The 26,005-nt window shown below is 39.2% G+C and overlaps 1 protein-coding gene across 1 annotated transcript in view; it reads left to right on the forward strand.

Moving 5' to 3' along the window:
• Window positions 1-25,641, forward strand: part of plxnd1 (plexin D1) — a 90,756-nt gene extending 65,115 nt beyond the window's left edge. Inside the window, exons 22-36 of the mRNA XM_058388718.1 lie at window positions 2,138-2,250; window positions 3,196-3,300; window positions 5,797-5,927; window positions 6,768-6,966; window positions 8,525-8,671; window positions 9,211-9,367; window positions 10,268-10,374; window positions 10,761-10,824; window positions 13,498-13,532; window positions 14,021-14,125; window positions 16,111-16,274; window positions 17,411-17,558; window positions 20,552-20,692; window positions 21,759-21,833; window positions 25,353-25,641. Of these exons, the coding sequence (XP_058244701.1) occupies window positions 2,138-2,250; window positions 3,196-3,300; window positions 5,797-5,927; window positions 6,768-6,966; window positions 8,525-8,671; window positions 9,211-9,367; window positions 10,268-10,374; window positions 10,761-10,824; window positions 13,498-13,532; window positions 14,021-14,125; window positions 16,111-16,274; window positions 17,411-17,558; window positions 20,552-20,692; window positions 21,759-21,833; window positions 25,353-25,469 (1,808 nt within the window). The 3' untranslated portion in view covers window positions 25,470-25,641. The remainder of the gene's footprint in view (window positions 1-2,137; window positions 2,251-3,195; window positions 3,301-5,796; window positions 5,928-6,767; window positions 6,967-8,524; window positions 8,672-9,210; window positions 9,368-10,267; window positions 10,375-10,760; window positions 10,825-13,497; window positions 13,533-14,020; window positions 14,126-16,110; window positions 16,275-17,410; window positions 17,559-20,551; window positions 20,693-21,758; window positions 21,834-25,352) is intronic.
• Window positions 25,642-26,005: the final 364 nt, after the last annotated feature.

Raw genomic sequence — 26,005 nt, forward strand, 5'->3', positions numbered from 1 at the left:
ACACTTAGACGCCTTGCACCGGCACTAAGTTTATAGGATCCATACTTATGGGACGACTCAAACCTTCCAAGTGAGAAAGAGTGTCTGATCATTTATAATGTCTAGCCTCTACTAATGTCCAGAGAGATATGTGCCTAGAGGTAATAGATCCCAATATATGCATTACAGTCTTTTTTTTTGTTTGTGTGGAAGGGGGTTGTAAGAAAGTGTGTGATAGGGTGTGTTAGGTTTAGGGAAGCAAAACTAGGTCACTGAAACTGAGAAGTGAGCAAACAGTGGTTACTGAAAATTAAAAAATAAAAAAATAAAACTTAATGGAGAGTCCAAACCCAGTGACCACCCACGGAGAGAGAGAGAGACAGAGAGAGAAAGGGAGAAAGAGAAAGAAAGAAAGATAGGGAGGCAGACTTCCTCATGTTCTCCTCATACCCCCCCCCCCAATCCTCTATCATCCTCTCAGGCCCGTTTCCACAGTGACCAGCTCCACAAACATGCACAAACACACTTTTTTCTTACATCCTGTGTTGAAAACAATACGAGGAGCCTCTCACTTCCTGTCATCCCCTCAAAGAGCACCCACGCTTATCACACCCCACAGTGCAGACCTAATATCTGATAGACTCACCCTAATAATGATGTGCTGAGTTAAGGGAAAAGCTCAACCTGGTAAGGGATGAGAAAGGTCAAAATAAGAAACTTCTAAATGATTTCCCTGTAGTCAAACAACTCACTCAAATGACCCTTTGGCTCGGGTTTTTGGATTGTCTAGTACATGGAGGATTTGTCTGGAGCATATTCCCATTAGTTCAGTGTTTATTTGTCTAGAAATTCAGCTTCAAACTAATCATATGTTAGATCACAGATGGTTATAATGGTTAGATCATACAGTGGCTTGCACTGAACAGTAGACTGAATAGATGTGTGGGCCATTGTGTGCTTGAGAGAGTGAGAGTGTGTGCGTGTGTGTGGCGTCTCGTGTTAGACCACATAGCCCACATGGTAGCTGAATTTCTAATTTTAGCTGTGATACACAAATTCAGGATGCAAGACTGGAAGAGACTTGGTGAAGATGGGGAAATATCTGGCAAGAAAACACACACACACACACACTAAGGTATCAGCTTGCGGCCTCGTTAACTTCATGTTTGCTTTTCCGTTCTTTTTCCCCACATGCCACAAACCGCACATTTCCACATAATCTATATTGTGTGTTTTGAAAGATTCAGTCATGCAGTCATTACGTCACACTTTTGGTACTTTTGCTGTTAGTTCCACTGTAAATGGATGTAAATTTACAGAAACATTAAAGACACGATCTACAAAATATTGAAAGAAAAAGTCTTAAAGGAATAGTCCAGCTTTTCTAAACCTTTTCTTCACTCGCCACATCTGGAGTGTAGGCGTGGCCACAATAGAGAAAAAAATTGTTTTCCCTGTGCTGAGAATCTGAATTAATCGGGAAATGTTGCACATACAGATGTGGCAGATTTATTTATTTATTTATTTATTTTTAAAGACCTGGTGTATTTCTTTAAAACATGTACAATGAGTGTAATGACTCCAAGCACTGCATAACATTAAACAGAGATAAATCTATATATGAAAATAGCTCAGTTTTTTCCATGAAGTGTTTTTACTCCAGGGGATTGAATAAGGGTAAGGGTCGAGTCGAATTCCGTAAACCTTGTGTCAGATAAATTAGAGGTAATGTGAAACCTTTCTGTATGTGTGTGTGTGTATGTGTGTGTGTGTGTGTGAATGTGGTGTTCATTTCAACCCTGACCTGGTGCCATAAGTGTGTTCATGCATTTAAAGAACTGGTGTATATTCATGTCATATATGTTATACAAGGTTCAATTAAATATGAAAGACCAGGTGTGTGTATATGTGAGAGAGAGAGAGAGAGAGAGAGTCTGTATATGCCTGAGATTATGTTGCGAATTCCACGAGTGCTCAGTTTGCCTGGTACCATCTAACCCTCTCATCTGATGTCATTGAAATATTAAGAGTGTGTAACTTTAGGATACTTGTGTTTACAGTGACTGTGTGCTCTTTCATATACAATATGTCAAAATGTCCAAGTATATGGGAGGATATGGGTATGTGTGTGTAATGTAGGTGTGTCTGTGTGTGACAGGATTTGCTGAACTCCAGACGGACATGACCGACCTGACTAAAGAGCTAAACCGCAGCCAAGGCATTCCTTTCCTCGAGTACAAGCAGTTCGTTATGCGCACCTTTTTTCCTAAGGTAATGTCAAAAACAGTGTGTGTGTGTTTTAACACTTTACTAAGACAAATGTCCCCATAATGGGAGGAATATATTAGAAATTGGTAAGTGATAACAAAAGAAATTATTTCAAAGTTGAAGCTTAGCTGTAGGCATCACATTGTGTACTTATACAGTAATACAGAAGTCCAAATTCCTCACAGACATATAGTAATAAATAATAAATAATTATTATTATTATTATTATGCCTGCTGTTATGTTATGATGGCTCTTTGTTGGGTTTAGGATTATAGATATAGGTTTTGTAGTTATATGGGTTTTTTAATAGTTAAATTGTCTCTGTGTGTGTGTGTGTCAGACTTACAGTTCATGATTTTAGCTCAGAGGGACAAACTATGTCTCTTTTTCCTCTGTGTTGAAAAACCACCAGCATTACAGTTTCCACTGTGTGAACAATAGTGGGCACATAGACAAGGAAACCGACCCACACACATACACACACACACACACACACACATACACACACAGTGACCTTGCCTATTTGGTTATAAGTAGGATAAGGGTGCAGGGACTAATGTTTTGTAATGTGATGGGAAAAGGGTATGTTTATGTGTGTGTGTGTGTGTGTGTGTGTGTTGTTGAAAAGTAGTATGAACAGAAGCATAAATACTTTTATACTGACTTCAGCTCCTTTTTCCCCCCAAATGGCCTACTGGGAGTCTAATCTCCTTGAAACACAATCCTTCAGAGCCTCTCTTCTCCACTATCCCCTGCTCCATCTCTTCCTCTCCTCCATCTCTATTTTTCCTCCTGTCATTATTCCTTCACTCTTGCCCTTCAATCCTATTACAAAGTGCTGCAAATCTCTTAATAAAACACATTAGGATATTAGTCAAGAAAATCTTGTTACAATGTTATCTCATTAAAATCTCATTATATTATTGTGTGTGCATGTGTGTGTGTAGTTGTGTTCAGACTACGAGAGGAGTCTGGTTCAGCCGGTGTATCAGAATGATGCTCTGGGTCCAAGAGCCTTACCTGAAACCCACCCTCTGCTGCAGGATTGGCAGGTAAAGCACACAAACCTAAATTTACACACACACACACACACACACACACACACATGTGCAGACAGGATGAATGCTGCTGAGTCTGCAGCTTTCTGGGTTGCAATGAAAAGGGGAACATGCTCCCAAAGTTATCTCCGGAAATAATGAAAAAGAGCTTGTCTTGTGACACGGCATTCCATTATGCTATGATTAATGAACGCATCTAAATCAACTCGTGTGTGTATGTGTTTGTGTGTGCGTGTGTGTGTGAATCCATGCATGTGTGTGCGTGTTAAACACAGATTTGAGGTCAGGAGATGGGGGGGTTCATCAGCAACAGTGATGAAGTGTTTCACACAGCCGACCGTCTTTAAAGGAATTGCACCCTGCTTTTTTTTCCCCCTCACATCAGCGAACATAAATCTTCACATGCACATTTGTCTTTGTCTCTCCCACTAACCCCCCTCCCACCAACCATTCTCTCTATTTTTATGAGGAGCATATGGAAAGGCTCTATGGGGACTGCTTCATCACAGCTCAGCTAAACACTCGCGCTGTTCTGGCGACAGGTCTGATTGTTGGGTCAAACCGGAGCAGAAAGCATTATGGCCATTAGCAGTTGTAGGGGTGTGGCCACTCCATCATTAGTCTAGTCTAATCTTTCATTCAGAGTCATAATACATATTCCTCTCATATTCATTGATTAACTATCGGCATTCTTTGGCATGCCAAGCTGCTATAGAGAGTTCTTTTTTTTTCACCTGTACATTTTCAAGTGGTCCTTCATTCTGTCTGTTGAAAATGCTAATGAACATTTTTAGTCCAAGCCTCTTGAGAGCTGCAGGTTGTGAGATCTGCCTCCTTTCAGTGACACCCAAATCCCAAAATAATGTGCATACAGTAAGAGTATGTTAAAATAGAACATCACTGTAGGTGAGCATACTTAGAAGGTGGTGTATCATTTACCTCAATAGTATGCAAATTGGGGCATTTTTTTATTCTGCTGTGTTTAGCATCAGTAAGCACTTTGTTCCAGCACTTGGTGGTAGGAGGAAATCCACCCAAGATGAGATGATAGTCCATCACAGGGCATGCACTTTCAACACTGGGGTTAATTTAGCATAGCGAGTTCATCTACATGCATGAGAACATGTAAAACTCCACATAAACAGTAATACTATAAGCCAAACTTCTAACTTGCGTTGCGCCTCAGTTTCCTCCCTCAGTCCAAATTTAGGTGTTAAGATTACAGGAGGTGATCTTATGTCCACTTCATTTGACTCTTATCCTTCAACTATGGCTCATGACGAAAAAACAGTGATACATGCCATGACTGACCAGAATAAATAATAATAATAGCTGGAAAAAAGGAAGTAGGAATTGAGCTTAGCAAAACTAAGTACATGTGTACAGTAGAGTGTAGAAGTCTGCAAAGAAATATTAGAAAGAAAATATGCAAAAAATAAAAAAAATGATTAAAAAATTATATATATAATATATTATAAAATTATATATATATATATATATATATATTATATATATATATTATATATATATATTATATATATATATATATATATATTAAAATTATATATATATATATATATTATATATATATAATTTTATAATATATTATATATATAATGGGACCTGGGATTCAAAATCACAACAGAACACCGTAACCACTAAGCTACTACATCCCTTAGGTTAGGTTAATTTAGGTTAATACAGCACTTCATATTGAAGAAAAGCCATCTTTGGTTTACTTTACGGCCCCAGCAATGCAGATAACCAAAAAGAAAGAAAGAGAAAGAAATTAGAATTCTACGAAACTATCTATGAAAATGCTGTGCTGGTACATGCTACACCCATTAGTCATGAAGTAATACAGCAACTTTGAACAACTGAAGGACTTCTCTAATAGATTTCTTTTTTTAAAAACTGCCACATATGCAAGGTTGTCATGACATTGGACATTTTCACCATATTGGACCATCCTGCTGTAAAGTACAGATCAAACAGCAGATCGTCAAGCTTCAGATACAACCTTATCTTCTATAAGAAGAAAGATTGAAGTAGGGATTTTTTTCCCCCTAGGGAACTGATTTTACCTGAAATTGATGAGTCAGTGAATGACAGGAATGCATTGCTCTATAAGCAGAACACCATCGGGAAATCGTACAATGTGGCATAGAGCTTGTGCGGATTTATTTATTAAGCTGGATTTACTGAAGGAGTTGTGTAAAGAGACTTGTTTGCATAGTTGTTTGATCAGACGTTATTACTAAGGGTGGTGCGTCATAGTGTATTGCCTAAATATATTATTCAAAGTGATGTTGCAAAAACTTGGGGTTTATAAAAGTCTGTCTTTTTTTTCTTTTTTTTCCAAAATGACCTGTTACCCAATTCTGAGTAATGTGATTCAAGATCCTTTGTCCTACTTACTGTATTTGTCACTGTCTTGCTTCTTTTCTCTCTCTCTCTCTCTCTCTCTCTCTCTCTCTCTCTCTCTCTCAGCCATCCAGCACCACCAGGCCAAATGTAGAGGAGGGAATTACCATGTTCTCCACTCTCCTCAATAACAAGCACTTCCTCATCACCTTTGTTCATGCGCTGGAACAGCAGAAGGACTTTGCTGTCCGAGACAGGTAACACCCTCTCCACCCTAAAGTCCGAACCGCATCAGGGAATATACCACAATAGACGCCAAAGCATTACGTCTATAGCATTTTCTTCTCTGCTTATTATTCATGTGGTCCATAAACCAGTTCATGGGCTTTGTAATCATGTAATCTTTTCATCAAGTGCCTAAATGTCAACTTTGACTTGCCACGTTTCGTTTGACTGGCAGGACTTTAACAAACTGACAGTGTTACATTATTCATTTTATTATACGCACTCGAGGATTTCTTATAAATGAATGCAGTCTTGAATAATAAGCAGCAAAGAGGGAAAGGATTGTATTTGCGTTATTTTTCAAAATCCTCCACTAAAAATAGTTTGTGGTAGTGGTCTCTGACTTCTTTTTTTGTAATACTGCAATACCCTGTTGCATGCTGGGAGTTTTATTCTGGGGTACATCCGAGACTTCATGGCTGTCTCAGCATTATATTCACATGTAATTAGGAGCTTTGGAATCTGCTGAAAGAGTCTCCAGATTCAACCACATCCCCCGGTTTTGTGGGTCGCGTGCGCGCGCACACACACACACACGCGCGCACACACACACACACACACACACACACACACATACACACACTCATACATGTGAAAGAAGCATTGTACTGACACAATCCCCGAAGTCGCCTGTGCCTACGCTCTCCAGCACATACACCTCTTCCTGTAAATGGAAGAGCTTCAGCTATTTTTTCTTCCCTATCAACTGGGAAGCACAGCTGCTTCACTTGTCTAACACAACTGTCTTCCTCTTTTTTCTTCCACTCAATTCTTTCTCTCCTCTACCTTTTGATGTCTGTCCATCTGTCCAGATGTAATCTGGCCTCACTGCTCACTATCGCCCTCCACGGCAAACTGGAATACTACACCAGCATCATGAAGGAGCTGCTGGTGGATTTGATCGACGCGTCCGCTTCCAAGAACCCCAAGCTGATGCTGCGGCGCACCGAGTCCGTAGTGGAGAAGATGCTCACTAACTGGATGTCCATCTGCATGTACAGCTACCTCAAAGTGAGAAGACCAGATTTTAAAAAAAAAAAAAAAAACTATTATAAACCATTTAAATGTAGGGGCTTTGAAAAGTTCTCATTATGGTAGGCAAAGCAGTATCTCAAAAACACAAAATTGAATCTATTGGGCACGATTCGGTTTGTAGCTCTGGGAGAAGCCTACAACAAAGAGTTTCCTTTTTAGATAAGCATCCGAGTAGAATCCATTTTGAAAGCTAGTTTCAAGTTTCACGTTTACTGTCATGTGCATAAAGAGTGGTTTAAGCATCTTTGTGAATCTACAAAAGAAATCTTTGAGCATAAAAGTAGCAAGTAAACTGTTAACAATGTAGTCGTAGCATGACATGGGGTAAATACTGCACATAATACAGGCTTGTTCCAAAATCCCAGAAATCTATGTTTCTCTTTTCCTGCCTCATTTGCATCTTATTTTGTGTTCAAACCACATCAGTCTTGAATTCTCGATTCTGATTGGTCCGAAGGTATTGAATAATAATCCAGATCCAGAAGTTTTGACTGATACGGTGGACGCTAGACATAATATTCAAGAATAACCATAAACATGTTGATATATAACAAAAAAAATGTGCAGTTTTCTCTAAGGAGATATTTATTTAACCTTTATATAGTGTAGTGTCTGTGTTTTGGTTTCCGTCAGACAGGAGAAAAGCCTTCAGGACAAAAAACTTTTGGCTTTCCAGTTTCTGTGTAACATGAGAAGCTGTGTATTCTCATTTGGCTGATGACTTTATCCACACTTGAGACAGGAAAGAATTGAGCAGTTGAGGGTTAAGTGTTTTGTTTCAGATTCCCAACAATGGCAGCTTGGTGATCCTGGGATTTGAACTCATGACCTTCTAGTCAGTAGCCTATCCACATTCTTTACCACTCAGGTCTTTTTGTTTTAGATTTTAAAACGACTTCTAGTTGCAATAACATAATGATAAATGATAAAATTAACTGACTTACAGGATCTTATAAACATTTTGCAATATTAAATATACATAATTATATATGGATAAAAGCCTCCTGGTGGTCCAGCATAAGGACCCATGCTTATATTGCCATGGCCCGGGTTCGATTCCTGGGCAGGAAGCTAACCCTGTCACTAAAGAGTTAACTCTCAGCCTCAGTGCAAGACACAAGCTCTGATAAAATGGGAGGGGACCAAATGAAACTTGTGGACCAAATGATCTTCTTTAGTGACCCTGAACAGAGACCAGCTGAAAGAAGAAAAGCAACTATATGTAGATAAAATATGTTCTTTAATACACAAAAAAATGTAAACATTGACTAATTGCTGTGGTATAAGAGGAATGAAACACTCCAGTATGTGCAGTTATAGTAATATAATCCCATTCAGTTACAAACACCACGCTGCCATTTATTATTTTCCCATAACAGTCATGATTTATTCCGTATTTTATGACTTATTCACTGACAGATGTGTTTATTCAAATCATCTTCGAAATCCGACACATCCCAGAAGTATAATTGAACCGTTGGAAGATTCTTCCACTATTCAGTTTTCTGAATTTTCTCCTAATGTTTTCTTTCAGGAGACGGTTGGTGAGCCTTTCTTCTTGCTGCTGTGCGCGATCAAACAGCAGATTAACAAAGGCTCGATAGACGCCATCACGGGGAAGGCGAGATACACGCTGAACGAAGAGTGGCTCCTGAGAGAGAACATCGAGGCCAAACCGCTGGTGTGTTTCAATACGATATCTGACATGCTGACTGTTCCTCTGCCTCACCGCATTGTGTCTGATTACGCTGCCTGATCACGAACTTGTCAAAATAGCAGGCCTTAAAGTCATGTCGCGTTGTTGTGCAACGATCATAATGAGCTCTAAAAACCTAAAAAGACTTTCAGATGCCACAACACGAGATGAAAGCGGCTTGATCAGCAAATCCACAACGTTCCTTAAGGCACGTCAGTCGTAGCTTTATCATGAATGTTGCTGAAAGACACGGCAACCTTGGCTCAACATTAAAGCTAAGTGCTGCTAATGTAATGACAGCCTGAAAGGCTTTTTTGGGGGGGGGTTTCTTTTTTAAGACGCTCATTACAATAATTGCACAAAAACATAAGATAACTTGAGGCTAGCTGACTAACTGTGTGGGTTTGAATAATATACATTCTGACGTCTGATCCTGTCAGTTCTTCCTCGGTTGCTTTTACATGATTGTGAAGCATTTTCCGAGATTTGTTGTTGTTCTAAAATCACATTTGTGTGTGTTACAGAACATTAACGTGTCATTCCAAGGCTTTGGGATGGACTCAGTGAGTGTGCGTGTGATGAACACAGACACCATCTGTCAGGTGAAGGAGAAGATATTAGAAACTTTCTATAAGAACCTGCCTTACTCCCAGTGGCCTCGAGAGGAGGACGTCGAATTAGGTACGAAGTCTGTCAATTAAAAAATCCATTAAGATATTAAGACATTCGAGTATAAATAGTCGGTAGTGATGCCAAATTCTGTAGCAGCCACTTTAGTATTACTTATAGAGGTGAATATAAAGTGCATTGCAAATAAAGACCAAGACTGTTCAACTAATCTTCTGAAAAGCAGTGAATGCACTAGAACCATTTTATTGGTTTCAGGGCAAAATGGGGGTAAAAACACATACCTTTTGGCTTTTTCAAATATATATTTTCAGAATATATTTGACTGTAATCTCCCCATGTCACTTTTAGGTCTGTCTGTGTAGATTTACGATATAGAATCTCTATTATTTCACTTCCAGGCAGTAACACTACAAAATGTGGATATGTTTAAAAGGGGGGGGGGGTGAATACTTACGCAAGGCAGTACAGGGTGATAATATGATATAAGATTAGACTAATAGGGTTATTCCAGAGAGCAAATGAGCCCATGCTTAACATTTCCATCTGGCCCGCATACGGCTACGGAATGACAATGATTAATTCAGCGCAGTCTAACCAGAACACAAAAAACTAGCCTTGATGATGCCATACCATATCTAAGTACAGAATTTACAATTGGGTCACTTTTGGCCCAGAACTGAAATGCCGCACAGGCTTTATATATACAGTTGCTTTGCATTTGGGACATTTTCGGCCCAGATTTGAAATGTCGAGCAAACTTTAACTGCTGCTGATTACAGTTGGCCCACTTTTGGCACACGACACACTTGCTATTGACCTTTAATCTGGCCTGAATCGTCTGCAGTCTGGGCTGTTAGGATTGTTGATGTTTCAAATTAGGGTTAGGGTTAACAGAATTAGATTGTACAGTTAGCATTCAGTGACGATTCAACTCCCTCTGTCGCTCGCCAGAGTGGTTTCCCGGGGGAGGCTACAGCAGCCGAATACTTCAGGATCTGGATAACACCTCGATAATGGAGGACGGCAGGAAGAAGCTCAACACTGTGTTTCATTACCAGGTGCGTGTCCTTTTCCCTTCCCACCCAAAGTCCCTTTTTCTAAACTGTGTCCCAGCGTGATGCAAGACAAAAAGGACCACAGGGAGAAAGGGAACGAGACGGAATGTGTGTGCAAACAGTCATGACCCTTCCGCTCTTAGCAGCGTGACTGTTTAGCTTGCGAGGTGCCACGGGGAATGAGCTGTGAAGTGTGTGTGCGTGTGTGTGTGTGGTGTGCGTCTATGCGTGCAGCGATGCCTGCAGTCTCGGCTCAGTGAAAAGGCTGTCTAACTCATTACACAGTATGTAAACTTCTTCGACTTAATGAGTGCCTTTGCTCCTCTTGAGTGCAGCACGATACCTTTGACCCTCCTAAACTCTGACCTTTAATCCTTTGCTCCTTACAGATCCCTGAGGGGGCATCGCTGGCCATGAGCATGAAAGACAAGCGAGAGAACACACTGGGCAGAGGTAATGACCATGAATCTGTCTGTGTGTGTGTGTGTGTGTGTGTCAGGCTCTGTAGGATGGACGCGCTCTGCTGACTCACATATTAAATTTTCCTTTACCTGCTTTTACAGACAGAGATCTGTCTCTTTTTCATGCTACATTACGCATGGCTGCTAGGATGGAAATCATTAGGCAACTCACAATTCAATTCAAATTCAATTCCTATTCACTGCTCCACGATGCAATTATAAAAACAACTCCTTATGCAAATTGATGCGTCTAGATTATTTCGTTCTATAGCCTGCGTCCCCCCCCCCCCCTCTCAGCATAACCACTTGTTGCTTTTAAAACATATCATTTTTCAGCCATCGTGAAAAACATTCCAGTTAATGTATCTTAATTATGGCTGTCAGAACTAATTTCAGTCTTTGAATACTCTTTTCATCGCATCTATAGTGATCTGTGATGTTACTCTTTTAGACGTTTCTTGCATTTAAAAACATATCATTAGATGGGTTGATGTTACTTAAAAAGGCATGTCGGGAATTTGGACTTTATCTGAACGACACTGAATATTAAATGAATAAAAATGGCTTGTTAATGTGTAGGAAAATCAGGAGCACCAGTGAATAAAACATTATAGCTGAAATTTCGGTTGATAAATAAAACGACTGAAATATCATATCATTTTTGGAAAAAGTACATCAGCATTTTTGGCAATAAAAAAATACAATACAAAAGTAGATTAGGAGGCAAATGATGAAGCTAAAAATCTAAAAATATAAACGATTCAATTAAAAATAAAAAAAAACATAAAAAACCAAGGCTTTCAATCAGATATAATTGCATATAATTGGACTGATTCAATCAGATATAATTAGATTGTTTTTTGTATTTTTTATTTTTTGGGAAAAATATTGTGTAGCTAGTCAGACATTCAAGGGAAAATCTTCCTAAAAACTTGTATCAAGCTATCTATAAATGTGGACGCTTATGAAAGGCTTAATGACATAATACAAGTTTATTCAGATAACATTTCCTTCTCTTTGTCTTTCCACATTCTTTATTGTTTAAGTCTTTGTTGTTATTTTCAGCTATTGGTTTATCAGATTTAGAATGCACGGTATAATAGAATCAGACAGCAGGGTAACTGATCCTTACAGTTACTTTTCCTGGTTTATAAAAAAAGGTCAAATCCAACATTATGTGCAGGAAACCAGTTCTATTTCTAGGTTTAGGAGATGCTATGAAAGATAGAGAAGCCACTTTTTAATTAAACTTGAAAAACAAATAGTATGTGTCCTAAGAGTAATGATAATTCTGAAAGGCATAGGTTCTTCAGCTTCCTTTTATTAAACCCTAGACCAGTGTCATCTGCAAAGAACCAGCATGGGTGCAGGTTTTCATTCCAAGCGAGCAGGAGCTACAGCAGATTCCACCTGTTTAATCGGCTGATCTTGGCTTTCAATAGACTCAGGTGTGAGGTGTGGCTTCTGCTAGGTTGGAATGAAAACCTGCATCCATACCGGCCCTTTCCAGATGAGACCGGACACCACTGCACTGGGTAGTATGCATTGATAGAAAACGGAAAATTGAGAAAATTGAAAAAGAAAAGTTGAAAAATTGAGAAAATAATTGAGGTTTTGGAGCCGTGTGTATTAAGTATTTCATGTCAAACCAAACTAAAACTTCCTGCCAGATTTATAAAAATTTCTGATTTTTTTTGTGAACAGATTTTCTTGGTACTTGTATATTGATCATCCATAAATCATCAAGTGTGCTCATGGTACAGCTGATTTACCTGAACCCACAATAATGAAAAAGTAATCGAAATGGACAAAGAGCACCTAGTTTTCCAATAGTGCAGCTCAGCCACTGCAGCGTGTCAGCTAGTACAGCTAGCACTCTAACACTCCTGCTTATAGAGTGTTAGCTTTGTCAACACTCAAGTTCTGGATTTTGAGTGTTACAAAAACTTTGACTGCGTTTATGTGTGTGATTATAATAAATAAACTATGAAGAATAACTTAAAACATACCTATCAAGGTTGAGTCTCTTTACCGTATTCAAACAATTTCATGAGCTTCTGCACGGGAGCTGGATTTTCCCCAAATTTTTCCCAAAGTTACTTGCGTGAATGCTCTAGCGACTGATTTACAAATAACTTCGTCCAGTGTGATAAATGAGGCTGACTGTGTAAATGCTGAAATATCGAAGTTGCCTCGTGATATTTCTTAAACGTATCTGAATGTTCGATGTTTTAAGTAATTAAAATTGGAATGCAATTTGTCATACCCCTAAGTACACACACTAATATAAATCACCTTCATGCTCACACACACACATGCTTCATAATGAGGGTCAGTGCAGTGTGTGCTGTTGTTAGGATGTGTTTGTAAACCGGAGAAAGCTAATGTCTTTTGTAATCACAGTGAGGTCCTAAAGCTCATTAAGCTGGCTCCACTACCAATCAGTGTGTCTCCTCTCCTGACCTTGCTAACTCACACACACGTACACAAATACACACATGCTCACTACTTCTCAGGTTTTCTCTCATTAACCTTTTCCCTCAGCCTAGCATGTTGAATTTCTCTCCTTTAATTATTCTGTCATTTCATTTTTGTTTTTTTTTTTTACCTTTGGCGTTATGTCTGACGTCTGGTTTACTGAGTAATTGTTCGTTCTTCTATGCAGCTAAAGACTTGGACACTGAGAAGTACGTCCATTTGGTAAGTGTGTGTTTTCTCCTTCATGCACACCCACCCACCCACTCATACACACACACTCACATTTGAGGTCTGTGGATGATTATGCAAGATTTTCCCCATGTCTGGTGGAATCGCAGTGTACGTACAATCTTCAGAGCAATGACAAGCAGTGAAAGAGAATGAGACATGCTAGACAATGCATTGGCTAATGTAAGCAGTCTGTAAAACGAAATTCGCAAAATTAAACTGACAACACGAATTAGTTGCAGATGCGTTGGCTTCAGGAGAAGAGGAGAAAAAACAGGCGAAAAGTTCTGATGTTTAATTCTGTAATGAAACTTTCCTGTGCGTGTGTTGCCCTGCATTGAGGTTTCGTGTTCATTAAACAGCTATAAACATTCAGCACTCCATTAACTCCGATTATTCATCGTATTATTTGGATCACTATTAAACACACACAATTCATAGCATGCAAGCCACTTTATTGCGCTTTGTTGTGATTGGTGCAGGTCCTGCCTCACGATGAGCTCACAGAGACTAAGAAGTCTCATCGGCACAGTCACAGGAAGAAGGTGTTACCTGAGATTTATTTGACACGCCTCCTCTCCACTAAGGTAAGAAACAAAGATACGACACCTAATCTCAGTTTTAGGTCTTTTTGGAAACTTTACTAAAAGTGGTAGTTGTATGTTCTCCTGTGCTTCAGGGGTTTCCTCCAGATGCTCTGGTTTCCTCTATAGTCCAGTTGGTGGCTGATTGGAATCTCTGAATTATCCATAATGTGTGTGATTGTGCTCTGTGAGTTTGCACCCCATCCAGTGTGTCCCCCGCCTCATGATCATGAGTCCCTTCCAGGTTCTCTATGACCCTGTGTAGGATAAATGCTACCGAAAATTGATGGATGAAAGAAAGTCATTCACTAATTATTTTGTTTATTAGAACTGTTTAAATGTGTAATATGTAAATAATCAAATATAACAGTGTGTACTGTTATAGGAAAATAATCAACGGTGCTGTGATGCAGCCTGACACAACATACTGTGCATCCTGTAGTGCGTTATTCCTCTTATAACACAACTAGAGCTGGGTAAAATGTACAGAATCTTATATCACAACATGGGTAGTTTCATATTGGCTCTCAAATTGGAATATATTGATAAATATCCGCATGTATTACTTGTCTGTTGGTATAGATACCAGGTTTCTGGACAGTATCGGATTGGTTATCCCCAATCCATGTCCAAACCATCTCCCTTTTTAGGTACAAGTTCCTGATGTTGTAGTGGGGCTGAGGTGTGTTTCATGTCACGGTGTTGTGTTCAGTGTTTTTGTTCGGTGTCATGTTTCTCCATGGTTTGGTTTTGTTACAGCACACTGCTAGTGTTGGAGCTCAAAACTCCATACTCATAGGGGATATCGACAATATAGGAAAATATCTTAATATATTAAGAGACTTTTAGTCTATTAGTCTTCACTTACGTCACATGAGCTGTGAGTAATTGAAGTTATTAAGACCTGTAGTGTTGCAGGTAAGCTGTACTGGAAAGCTTTAAAGCTACAACTTTTAACACTAGACTGTAACAAAGCACTGACACTGGAGACTCCTTATATAAAATATCAATAAACATCTGCAAGCTTCACCATATCGACCATTATACGCATTTCTTTGATACATAACAAGACTCTCTATGTGATATCCCTGTGAATAAGCTTCTACTACCGAAACTTCACAAGAAGTAGAGCTACACAAAACTCATCACCACCTTCTGACCAATCAGACTCACTGGAGTCGCATATCTAACACACTGCTAGTTAAATGTTGTGTAGTTTTAATTAGTTTCGTATTTTTCTGGTTAAATCAAGTACAGTCCTTTAAAATTAGGCTAATCAAGACCAGGATCTCAGTCACTCTAATCGGGCAGTTGAACACAACATGCTTGTGTCTGTCACTGGATGCTAGACCTGTGTGAGTCTTTAATCTACAGGATTAACGGTCTTACTCTCCGACAGCACCTGCTTTTAATAACACGCTCAGTTCCAGTCCCAGTGGGATGTGAGAGCAGCCGGTTAATAAATCATCGAACACAAAGATTTAGGTATTTGGTGGAAGATTAGTTCAAATACTTTTTCTTATTAATTGCCATCCTGTGCCTTTGTGTTTCGACTCTGGCACTAATAATGATTAAACTCTAATAACACATAACCTCGAGGTTTCCAGAAACATTTGTCTGGAGGTTGGATTTTAAAATTCCATCAAGTCACGCAGCTGTAGTGTCCTGAGTTTATCATTTCTATTTTAAGATCCTAACACTACATCTGGAACAGTGATAAATCCTAGAAATGGAGTGTTCCAGATAATATAAAGCAGAAGACTTTGCCAGATTCATCATATTCATATTAATATAAGTCACTGTATTGTACTCATATGCCGTACTTCTAGATTTTGTATTTATTTTTCCTTTATTCTGTACAGGAAAATCCATTTAATTCCCATTTTACTGAATAACGCAGTCGTACAATGCATGTGGATTGTGTATGTGACGAATAAAATTCGATTTTGAATTAGACTTTGAGTTACAGCCCAAATTACCGTTTGCAGGGAACGCTCCAGAAGTTCCTGGATGACCTTTTCCAAGCCGTGCTCAGCATCCCACCCGAGAAGCCACCACTAGCCGTGAAGTACTTCTTCGACTTTCTAGAAGAGCAGGCTGACAAACGGGGAATCACAGACCCGGATACGCTGCACATCTGGAAGACAAACAGGTACAGAGACAGCAGTTTTTCTGGATTGTACGACTCCCTGGTCTGGGTTTGCACCTCACTATATTTTGAAGTAATCATCCTGACCCAGACCTACACACGCCCACTGGATCTGTAATCTGCCATTTTTTTAACGCCTTATTCGCAGCGTATGCCAGTACGGCCTTCTGTTTTTCAGCCTGCCGTATTTGTGCCAACGTTCTCTCAGCACCATGAGATATTTTCCAGCCAAATATTTCTATGTGCATTTTTTTTTTTTTTAGAAATCTCCTGTCCAAACTAAAATCCCTTTATCTTTTTTTTTTGTTGTTGTTTGTTTGTTTAGCAGCATAGAAATGATCATATTTCTCTTTAGCTTTGCTTGTGGTTATGTAGGAAACTGCACTCACCTGAGGACAAATCTCAGTGTGTATAAATTACAGGATGCTGGTAGACTTAATCTCATTTACGACTCCACTCTAAATTCATTTCGTGCTTCACTGATGATGCTTACAAGGATTGATACCGACTGACGTTCTCATTTGTTTATAATCCTTCGTCAACATCATCATCCTCATCATATCTATATAGTCTGTATATTTCTGTGGCTGTGTCATGTTCTCGGTGAGTTAAGCAAGTTTCTGGATGCAGAGTTCACGCTGGCTGATTATTTTTGTTGGCCAAACAACATTAGCTGTGTGGAAATTAGCTATGGGGATCAATTCTCAAGGGCTAGACATGATTGTGTTAAGCGCGTTTCAAAAGACTCTAAAGGCTATTAAGAACGTGACTGTGAGAAACAAATTGCAGGGGAGATGAAAGTTTTGGCTCCCCGGTGACACTAAAATGTGTTTTAATTGGTAATTCTGATGGCAGGAATTCTTTCTCTGTCTCTCTCTCTCTTCCCTTCTCTCTCCACCTCTATTACGCTCCCCCCACTCCCTCTCTCTCTTTCGGTCTGTCACTTTGTCTCTTGTTACCTCCCTCGTTCCATCTCTCTCTCTCTTTTTCCCTCTCCCCACCTTTCGGTCTTTGTCACACTGTCCCTTTCTACCTTCTCCTTTCCATCTCTCACTGTCTGTTTTGCCCTTTTCTGTGTCTGTCTCTCATCTCCTCCTCTCTCATTCTCTCTCATTCTCTCTCCCTCACTCTCTCTCTAGTTTGCCTCTCCGTTTCTGGGTGAACATCCTGAAGAATCCACAGTTTGTGTTTGACATCGACAAGACGGATCACATGGACGCATGTCTGTCCGTCATAGCTCAGGCTTTTATCGACGCATGCTCCATCTCTGACCTACAGCTTGGGAAGGTAAGGCATGCACACATACACACACACACACACACACACAATCTGCCAGTAAACTCATCTGGAATCCATTTTGGAACTATCATCAACACAAATGAAATGTCTGATCCTGCACCTGGGTAAAGTTAGCTTTGGGTATCTCTGTTAACATCTCCTCTCACTCCTTTACCCTTGAAATTAACTCCTCGATCTCCCTGCATTTCTCAGGCTCCAGAGCCTCAGAGCTTCTCATCTTCCTCTGTCAACAACCTCCTAACATTTCACTCAGGAAAATATGGAATAGCCACCATGTTCCACCTTCATACATATATATACACACACACACACACTTGCTTCACTGTCCTTGTGAAGACATTCTATTGACATACTCAGGGACATTTATTCCCCACCAAGACATAAAATCATGCCCTTCCTACCCCCCTACCCCCCACCACACAAACAATGACCTCTATCTGCTGATCTTACTTCCCATCGTGAAGGGCCTAAAGCCGAAACACACACGCGCACACACACACAACACCTTTTATCTACCTCTTTCTTGATGATTTGTTCAGTGATAGTGAGGTATGTAGATGAGACGAATCTGTGTGTGCGAGCGCGCATGTGTGTGTGTGTGTGTGTTCGTTCACGAGAACAGCAGGCAGGAGCCAAAAAAGAAAGATGGATGCCAAAGGTCAGGGGCCACCAGACAGATGGAGAGCACATAGGAAGTGAACTGTAAGAGAGGAAAAGACTAAGGCACACACACAGAGATGAGTTCGAGGAAGAAAGAGAGAGGCGTTAGATATATTGACAGAAAGCTGTAATGTATTTCCAGACAATTGCACATTGATTACTCTTTCATGGATTCATTTTGCTTTAATTATCTGACTCATCCGTAATTAGCCCGCTGTTTATCAACATAAAAGCATTGAAATCGTGTAACGCACCGAACAATTTCGGTGCACTTTGTTCGCGTGAAGGCGGTTAGGCGTACAATCCGACTAATACAAAGGAGCGCTTACCTATCGAGTTCACGTCATCTGAGTGAAGGGCTTGAAGATAGCACAGGGTCAGAGCTGGAACCCATGGAACAGAAGACACAACAATTTACACACATACACTTTTACATTTTTACAGTACGACAAATTATACTTAAGTGCAGCTTAATCATAGATTGAACAAATGGTATATAAATAGAAACCTAAACCCTGTTCATCACACGTATGCATTTCCTCAATCAACTAAGACCTACTTTACCTGACATACCTGATAAAGACATCATCATCACAGCAGTAAAAAGGTTTTAACATAATCATGGGTACCATTTTTGCATTAACATCAACAGCTTTTATATGTTCTCCCAATAAGTAGAACTTTTTCACCATTAATATCAAAGGTTTAAGCCACTTTGTAAAGAAAGTTCGTTCCGGTCCTCTAATTTGACTGGACAAGCCGTGTTGATATTAAGAGTTGATAGGAAGTAGAACAGCACTGGAACATTTCACCGTTTGTATCATGCCACTGCTCTGAAAATTCACTACGTACAATTCCAGTTCCTGCAACGGTTTGGTTTTAACACCGAAACTGTTATTACACTTATTATAAGCTGTCACTCAGTTCACATTGGCATGGCAACAGCTACGGCTTCTTTAGGAGCTGTTTTGACCATATATTGTGTCTGAAACGTCAGTTACTCTATATTCATTTCCTGTTTTTATGACTATTTGTTGTTGTACCGCAGGAGAATCACAGCCTTGTTGATATCGATTACATCGGCACTCTTGATCGTGAGATATTGCTTAATTATAGCAAAAAACGTATACACCGTGATATACCACAGTGCTGTTGAATTCTCAATACATAACTAATCAGTGTATTCAATTCAATTTCATTTTATTTGTATAGCGCTTTTAACAATGAACATTGTCTCAAAGCAGCTTTACAGAACATAGGGACAAAAAGCATACAAAAAGTGCTAGATGTTAGACAGAATCATAACTAGTGAGCAAGCCTGTGACGACTGTGGCAAGGAAAAACTCCCTTAGATGGTATGAGGAAGACACCTTGAGAGGAACCAGACTCAAAAGGGAAGCTCATCCTCATTTGGGTGACACCGTATGATAAAAAATGCTAATTCTTTTATATAATACGTTACCGTTTCTATAGTAACGACATACACAGGGATTTCTCTAGGACAAACGTAATCATATTCGTAGTTATCGTGAAGTGAGGTTTTCTGTGACGCAATATCGATTTAGAATTTGAGGGAGAAATTGGAGGGAAAACTTTTTACCACTTTTCTAGACGTTTTGTCTGCAGTTTTCTGGTAACATGATAAGCTGTGATTGTTTTGTCTTAAAAAAAATTTAATAAAAATAGAGATTGGTGAGGGGACGGTTTATAGCTGCTAGGACATAAAATAACTCGTCTCACAACATTAAACAAGGTTCAAATTTTCGCTGAGGTGTTAAGGAATAAGACAAAGTGTGACTCTACCCCATGCATTATTTTCTACAGCACACCCTGTTTAGAAACCTTGCTTTCTAAAAGTAGTCTAAGCTTACTTGACAAAATATATCGAGAAGACGCTCCTAAAAAAAAGTGTTTAATTTCTTCACCTGGACTGACTTCTTCTGTTGTACAGGTGTGAGGTTTTTTCCCCCCCAAATTAATCTCATTACACCGAAGGTTCTCGAACCACTGCACATTTTTCATGTTCTCTGCTCCTAACACACCTGCACCAAGTTATCATCATCCTACAGCCTGGACTCAAGCGTGTGCAGAAGTGGAACAGAATAAAAAATGTCCCGCATTAGAGTCCCTGAGGAGGAACCTGAGAAACCTGTGCACTACACAACACTGCTCAGCATTAATCTTTCCCCACTTTTCCAGAACTTGCATTACGTTATGGTTATGGTCTGGAGAACTGAACAGGAAACAAAATGCACTCGATGAGAAAAATCACAGGCATGTTATTTATTATTATTGTTTTTTTGTTTTATTTTGATTGACAGGACTCACCTACCAATAAGCTGCTGTATGCTAAAGAGATCCCGGAGTACAAGAAGAGGGTTCAGTCGTATTACAGGCAGATCCAAGAGATGGCGCCGCTCAGCGAGCAGGAGATGAACGCGCACTTAGCCGAGGAGTCACGCGTGAGTTCCTAAACACGAACACCTTTCGCTTTTCTATAATGGAAATCTGGAAGGAATATTTCCTGTTGATAATATAACTGGATAAAAAAATTTCACAAGAGGAAGATTCTGCCAGAGAGAAACCTTCACTTCAACTATGATAACATTCCATAAGAACGTTTTTGAGAAGAATTTTCCTTAAATTGTAGCTACAACAATATAAAAAAAAAATCAGGCCTGGAAACTAAAACTCATTATATTTCTGACACTATATTATGAATGAATAAAGTAAAATGATGTGTATTGATACAACAGTGATAAATGATCAATATTTTGAATAGCATATGGCAGACACCATTATCCAGAGCGACATATTGACTTATTTTATGAGCAATTGAGGATTAAGGGCCCAGAAGTGGACACTTGGTGGACCTGGGATTTAAACTCACAGCCATCTGATCTAACACCTTAATCACTAAGCTACCACATCTCCCCTAGTCAATATTATTTGTTTATGGAAAAATGCAAGGATATACATTCACTTTATTAGGAACACCTGTACTGTACACCTACTAATTCATGCAGTTATCTAAGCAGCCAATCATGTGACATGTATAAAATCTTGCAGACACGAACCAGCGGCTTTGACTAGTGTACACATCAAGCATTAGAATGAGGGGAAAATGTGAGCTCAGTAAGTTTGACATCATGTGGCATGATTGTTGGTGGCAGACAGGCTGGTAAGAGTATTTCTATAACTGCTGATCTCCTGGGATTTTCCAACACAACAGTCTCCAGAGTTTGTTCATAATAATGCAAAAAAGAAAACATATCTAGTTACTCGAAACTAGTGGAGCTGTCGAAAACCTTGTGATTTCCTCATGTCACGGTTTGATATATATATTGTGTGTGTAGAAAATGCTGACAGGGTTTTCTCAGGTCAACACACATCTATACAGGTCCAACGCTACATGAAAAAAAAAAAAGGATTAGCTATATGAAATATTCTCAGTCATGTGATTTCTCCCTGATGTTTTTTTTTTATTTGTGAATGAATCTAATCAGCATATTTGTCTGTGATTAACAGAAATACCGGAACGAGTTCAACACCAACCTGGCCCTGACCGAGATCTACAAATATGCCAAGAGATACCGCACTCAGGTATGAAGGAGTTCTAACTTGTCTTCGTGTGCCATGCCGGAGTTACATTCAGCGATTCAGATTCAGTACACTTCTATACAACACTCCTAACAAGCTTATGCACGCATGCTTCCACACACACACCTCCCATATGCCTGATAAGAGTGGCCTTTTCCCATCCCACCTGCAGTATATCAACTGAGTGACTGTGTGTGTGTGTGTGCGTCTTGGCACCCTGACGCTAATCCCCGGGGCTGTTTTAATACCCATTCTTCAGCCTCAGCATGTTGGAGCGGCGCAGTGAAAAACATGGCTGATTGCAGGCATGTGTGATTGAGCTCATTCTCTACACGCATAATGCTAAGTGAATGGCTCCGCTGGACATGAAAGACTAACTGCATGGGGGTTTGGAAAACAGCGGCTTAGCTGGATCTGCCGAGCATTGTGAGGGTGTGCGATGTCTGTGACGTCTCTGCGTGTGTGTAAAGTGGACAAATTGTTTGCACTTTCTCTTTTCTCTCGCCACATTTCCGGATGATGAAGTGGAGTTGCAAAGCTAGGTGAAGGTCAAGAGTGCAGAAATCATATGAAACGTTTGAAAACTCGGATGCACTTATGTTCGTAGGCGTTTCTTTGACTAGGCCATGTTTTTCTGAAATTTGTGTTTACATTTAGCAGATGCTTTTAACCAGGCGACACACAAGTGAGGCAGAATCCAGCGTGTACAGCATTTAGCTGAGCTGTTAAAGATTACACTTCAGTGTTGCCAAGGCTTTTCAGGGGAAAGTAGTTAATGCTTGCTTAGAAACTCCCTAAATTACATCATACTCTAATTTACATTTTAATTTTGAAGACCATTTTATATTAAAAGGTGTTAGGAGATGCTTTTAGAAGGAATAATATTTTATTATAATATTGTTTTTATTAATTATTTAATTAAAAGGAATTGCTTTTAGTCCATATAAACATCATGAAGAGTGTAAAATGAACAAAAGTGTGCAGGTGTGAAAAAAATGCTAATTATCCTAATGATTAGAATAATATTGATGATTGATTGGTGGTTGGAAACCATGAAGATCAGTGACTAGTTTTGGGGAACAAGGGTGATTAGTGATTGGGTGTTGGGAATAATGGTTATCAGTGATTGGCTGTTAGGAATACTGGTGACTGGTAAGAAAATTGGTGATCATTGGATGTAGAGAACATTGGTGATCACTGATTGGATGTTGGGAACATGGGTGATAATTGATTGGATGTTGAGAACATTGGTGACCACTGATTAGATGTTGGGAACATGGGTGATAATTGATTGGATGCTGAGAACATTGGTGATTAGTAATTGGGTTTTGAGAACATTGGTGATCATTGATTAGATATTGAGAACAGTGGTGATCATTGATTAGATATTGAGAACATTGGTGATCATTGATTAGATATTGAGAACAGTGGTGATCATTGATTAAATGTTGAGGACATTGGTGAACATTGATTAGATGTTGAACATTGGTGATCAGTATTTGGATATTAAGGATATTGGTGATCAGTAGGTGGGTTTTGAGAACATTGGTGATCATTGATTAGATATTGAGAACATTGGTGATCATTGATTAGATATTGAGAACAGTGGTGATCATTGATTAGATATTGAGAACATTGGTGATCATTGATTAGATATTGAGAACAGTGGTGATCATTGATTAGATATTGAGAACAGTGGTGATCATTGATTAGATATTGAGAACATTGGTGATCATTGATTAGATATTGAGAACATTGGTGATCATTGATTAGATATTGAGAACAGTGGTGATCATTGATTAGATATTGAGAACATTGGTGATCATTGATTAGATATTGAGAACAGTGGTGATCATTGATTAGATATTGAGAACAGTGGTGATCATTGATTAGATATTGAGAACATTGGTGATCATTGATTAGATATTGAGAACATTGGTGATCATTGATTAGATATTGAGAACAGTGGTGATCATTGATTAAATGTTGAGGACATTGGTGAACATTGATTAGATGTTGAACATTGGTGATCAGTATTTGGATATTAAGGATATTGGTGATCAGTAGGTGGGTTTTGAGAACATTGGTGATCATTGATTAGATATTGAGAACAGTGGTGATCATTGATTAGATATTGAGAACATTGGTGATCATTGATTAGATATTGAGAACAGTGGTGATCATTGATTAAATGTTGAGGACATTGGTGAACATTGATTAGATGTTGAACATTGGTGATCAGTATTTGGATATTAAGGACATTGGTGATCAGTAGGTGGGTGTTGAGAACATTGGTGATCATTGACTGGATATTGAGAACACTGGTGATCAGAAATTGGGTGTTGAGAACATTGTTGATCATTGATTGGATGTTGAGAACATTGGTGATCAGTATTTGGATATTGAGGAACATTGGTGATCAGTAATTGGATGTTGAGAACACTGGTGAGCAGTAATTGGATGTTGAGAACATTGGTGAGCAGTAATTGGATGTTGAGAACATTGGTGATCAATATTTGGATATTGAGGAACACTGGTGATCAGTAATTGGGTGTTGAGAACATTGGTGATCAGTAATTGGATGTTGAGAACATTGGTGATCAATATTTGGATATTGAGGAACATTGGTGATCAGTAATTGGGTGTTGGGAACATTGGTGATCAGTAATTGGGTGTTGAGAACATTGGTGATCAGTAATTGGATGTTGAGAACATTGGTGATCAATATTTGGATATTGAGGAACATTGGTGATCAGTATTTGGATATTGAGGAACATTGGTGATCAGTAATTGGGTGTTGAGAACATTGGTGATCAGTATTTGGATATTGAGGAACATTGGTGATCAGTAATTGGGTGTTGAGAACATTGGTGATCAGTATTTGGATATTGAGGAACATTGGTGATCAGTATTTGGATATTGAGGAACATTGGTGATCAGTAATTGGGTGTTGAGAACATTGGTGATCAGTATTTGGATATTGAGGAACATTGGTGATCAGTAATTGGGTGTTGAGAACATTGGTGATCAGTATTTGGATATTGAGGAACATTGGTGATCAGTATTTGGATATTGAGGAACATTGGTGATCAGTAATTGGGTGTTGAGAACATTGGTGATCAGTATTTGGATATTGAGGAACATTGGTGATCAGTAATTGGGTGTTGGGAACAATGGGAGTCATTAATTACATGATCCTGTCATTGGAATTGTCAGATCCTGCAAGCTCAACTCAGTCAGGCGTTACACAGGTGGTAAGTTGAGGTCAGGTGATACATTGAGCAAGTCTTATCTGCTGGTGTGAGCTGGAGAGCAGGACCATCACTAACAGCTGCCCAGTCATTAGATTTTTTTCAAAAAACTCCTTTTTGAAATAATGTAGCCTATGAGACCAAACGTTCTCGCTTAATAGAACACATGGCTAAAGACAAAACCCTAACTACTGAACTGAGCTATAAACATTAGAATATACAAATAAATTTGTATTTATCTGAAATATATCCATGTTTCTCCTTGCGACAGGTGGTGAACGCTTTGGACTCGAATCCGACTGCTAGACGCACTCAGCTGCAGCACAAGTTTGAGCAGGTCATCGCCCTCGTGGAGGATAACATTTACGAGTGCTGCAGCGAAGCCTGAACTCCAGCCAATCCAAACGCATCCTCCACAGGTCCCGAGCCTATGAAAACACTGCCTCTACACGGCTACAATACATTCCGGTGATCAAACCTAAACCAAGGGGTGATCCAAAAAAAAAAAAAAAAGAAAGAAAGAAAAAAAAGAAAGAAAGAAAGAAAGAAAGAAAAAAGGATGGACACTTATAAACTGAATCAAAAACTTTTTGTTGCCAATTCTTCTATCTATGGCTGAGAGCTTTTTTTTTTTTTATTGATATGCAATCCAAAAACACATTATGCCTGTTAACAAGACGGGGACTGATGGGATTTCACTTGACGTCATGTTGGGAGGCTGTTTAAATGTGGACTTATGGAACCAGGAGTTCCTGTGGTTACTTCACGCACTGACCCCGCTCTGGGGAAGAGCCAATGATGCACTGGACTGTACAGTAAAAAAAATTTCCATAGCAATATTTATAGCTTTGTGTATGATTTTTATAGCGTAATAATTTCAATGTGAGAGGAAAAGAGGAAAGTCCTCCTAACTGGCGCTGTGTA

This window comes from Hemibagrus wyckioides, linkage group LG05 (assembly GCF_019097595.1).
Source record: "Hemibagrus wyckioides isolate EC202008001 linkage group LG05, SWU_Hwy_1.0, whole genome shotgun sequence".
Taxonomy (NCBI): domain Eukaryota; kingdom Metazoa; phylum Chordata; class Actinopteri; order Siluriformes; family Bagridae; genus Hemibagrus; species Hemibagrus wyckioides.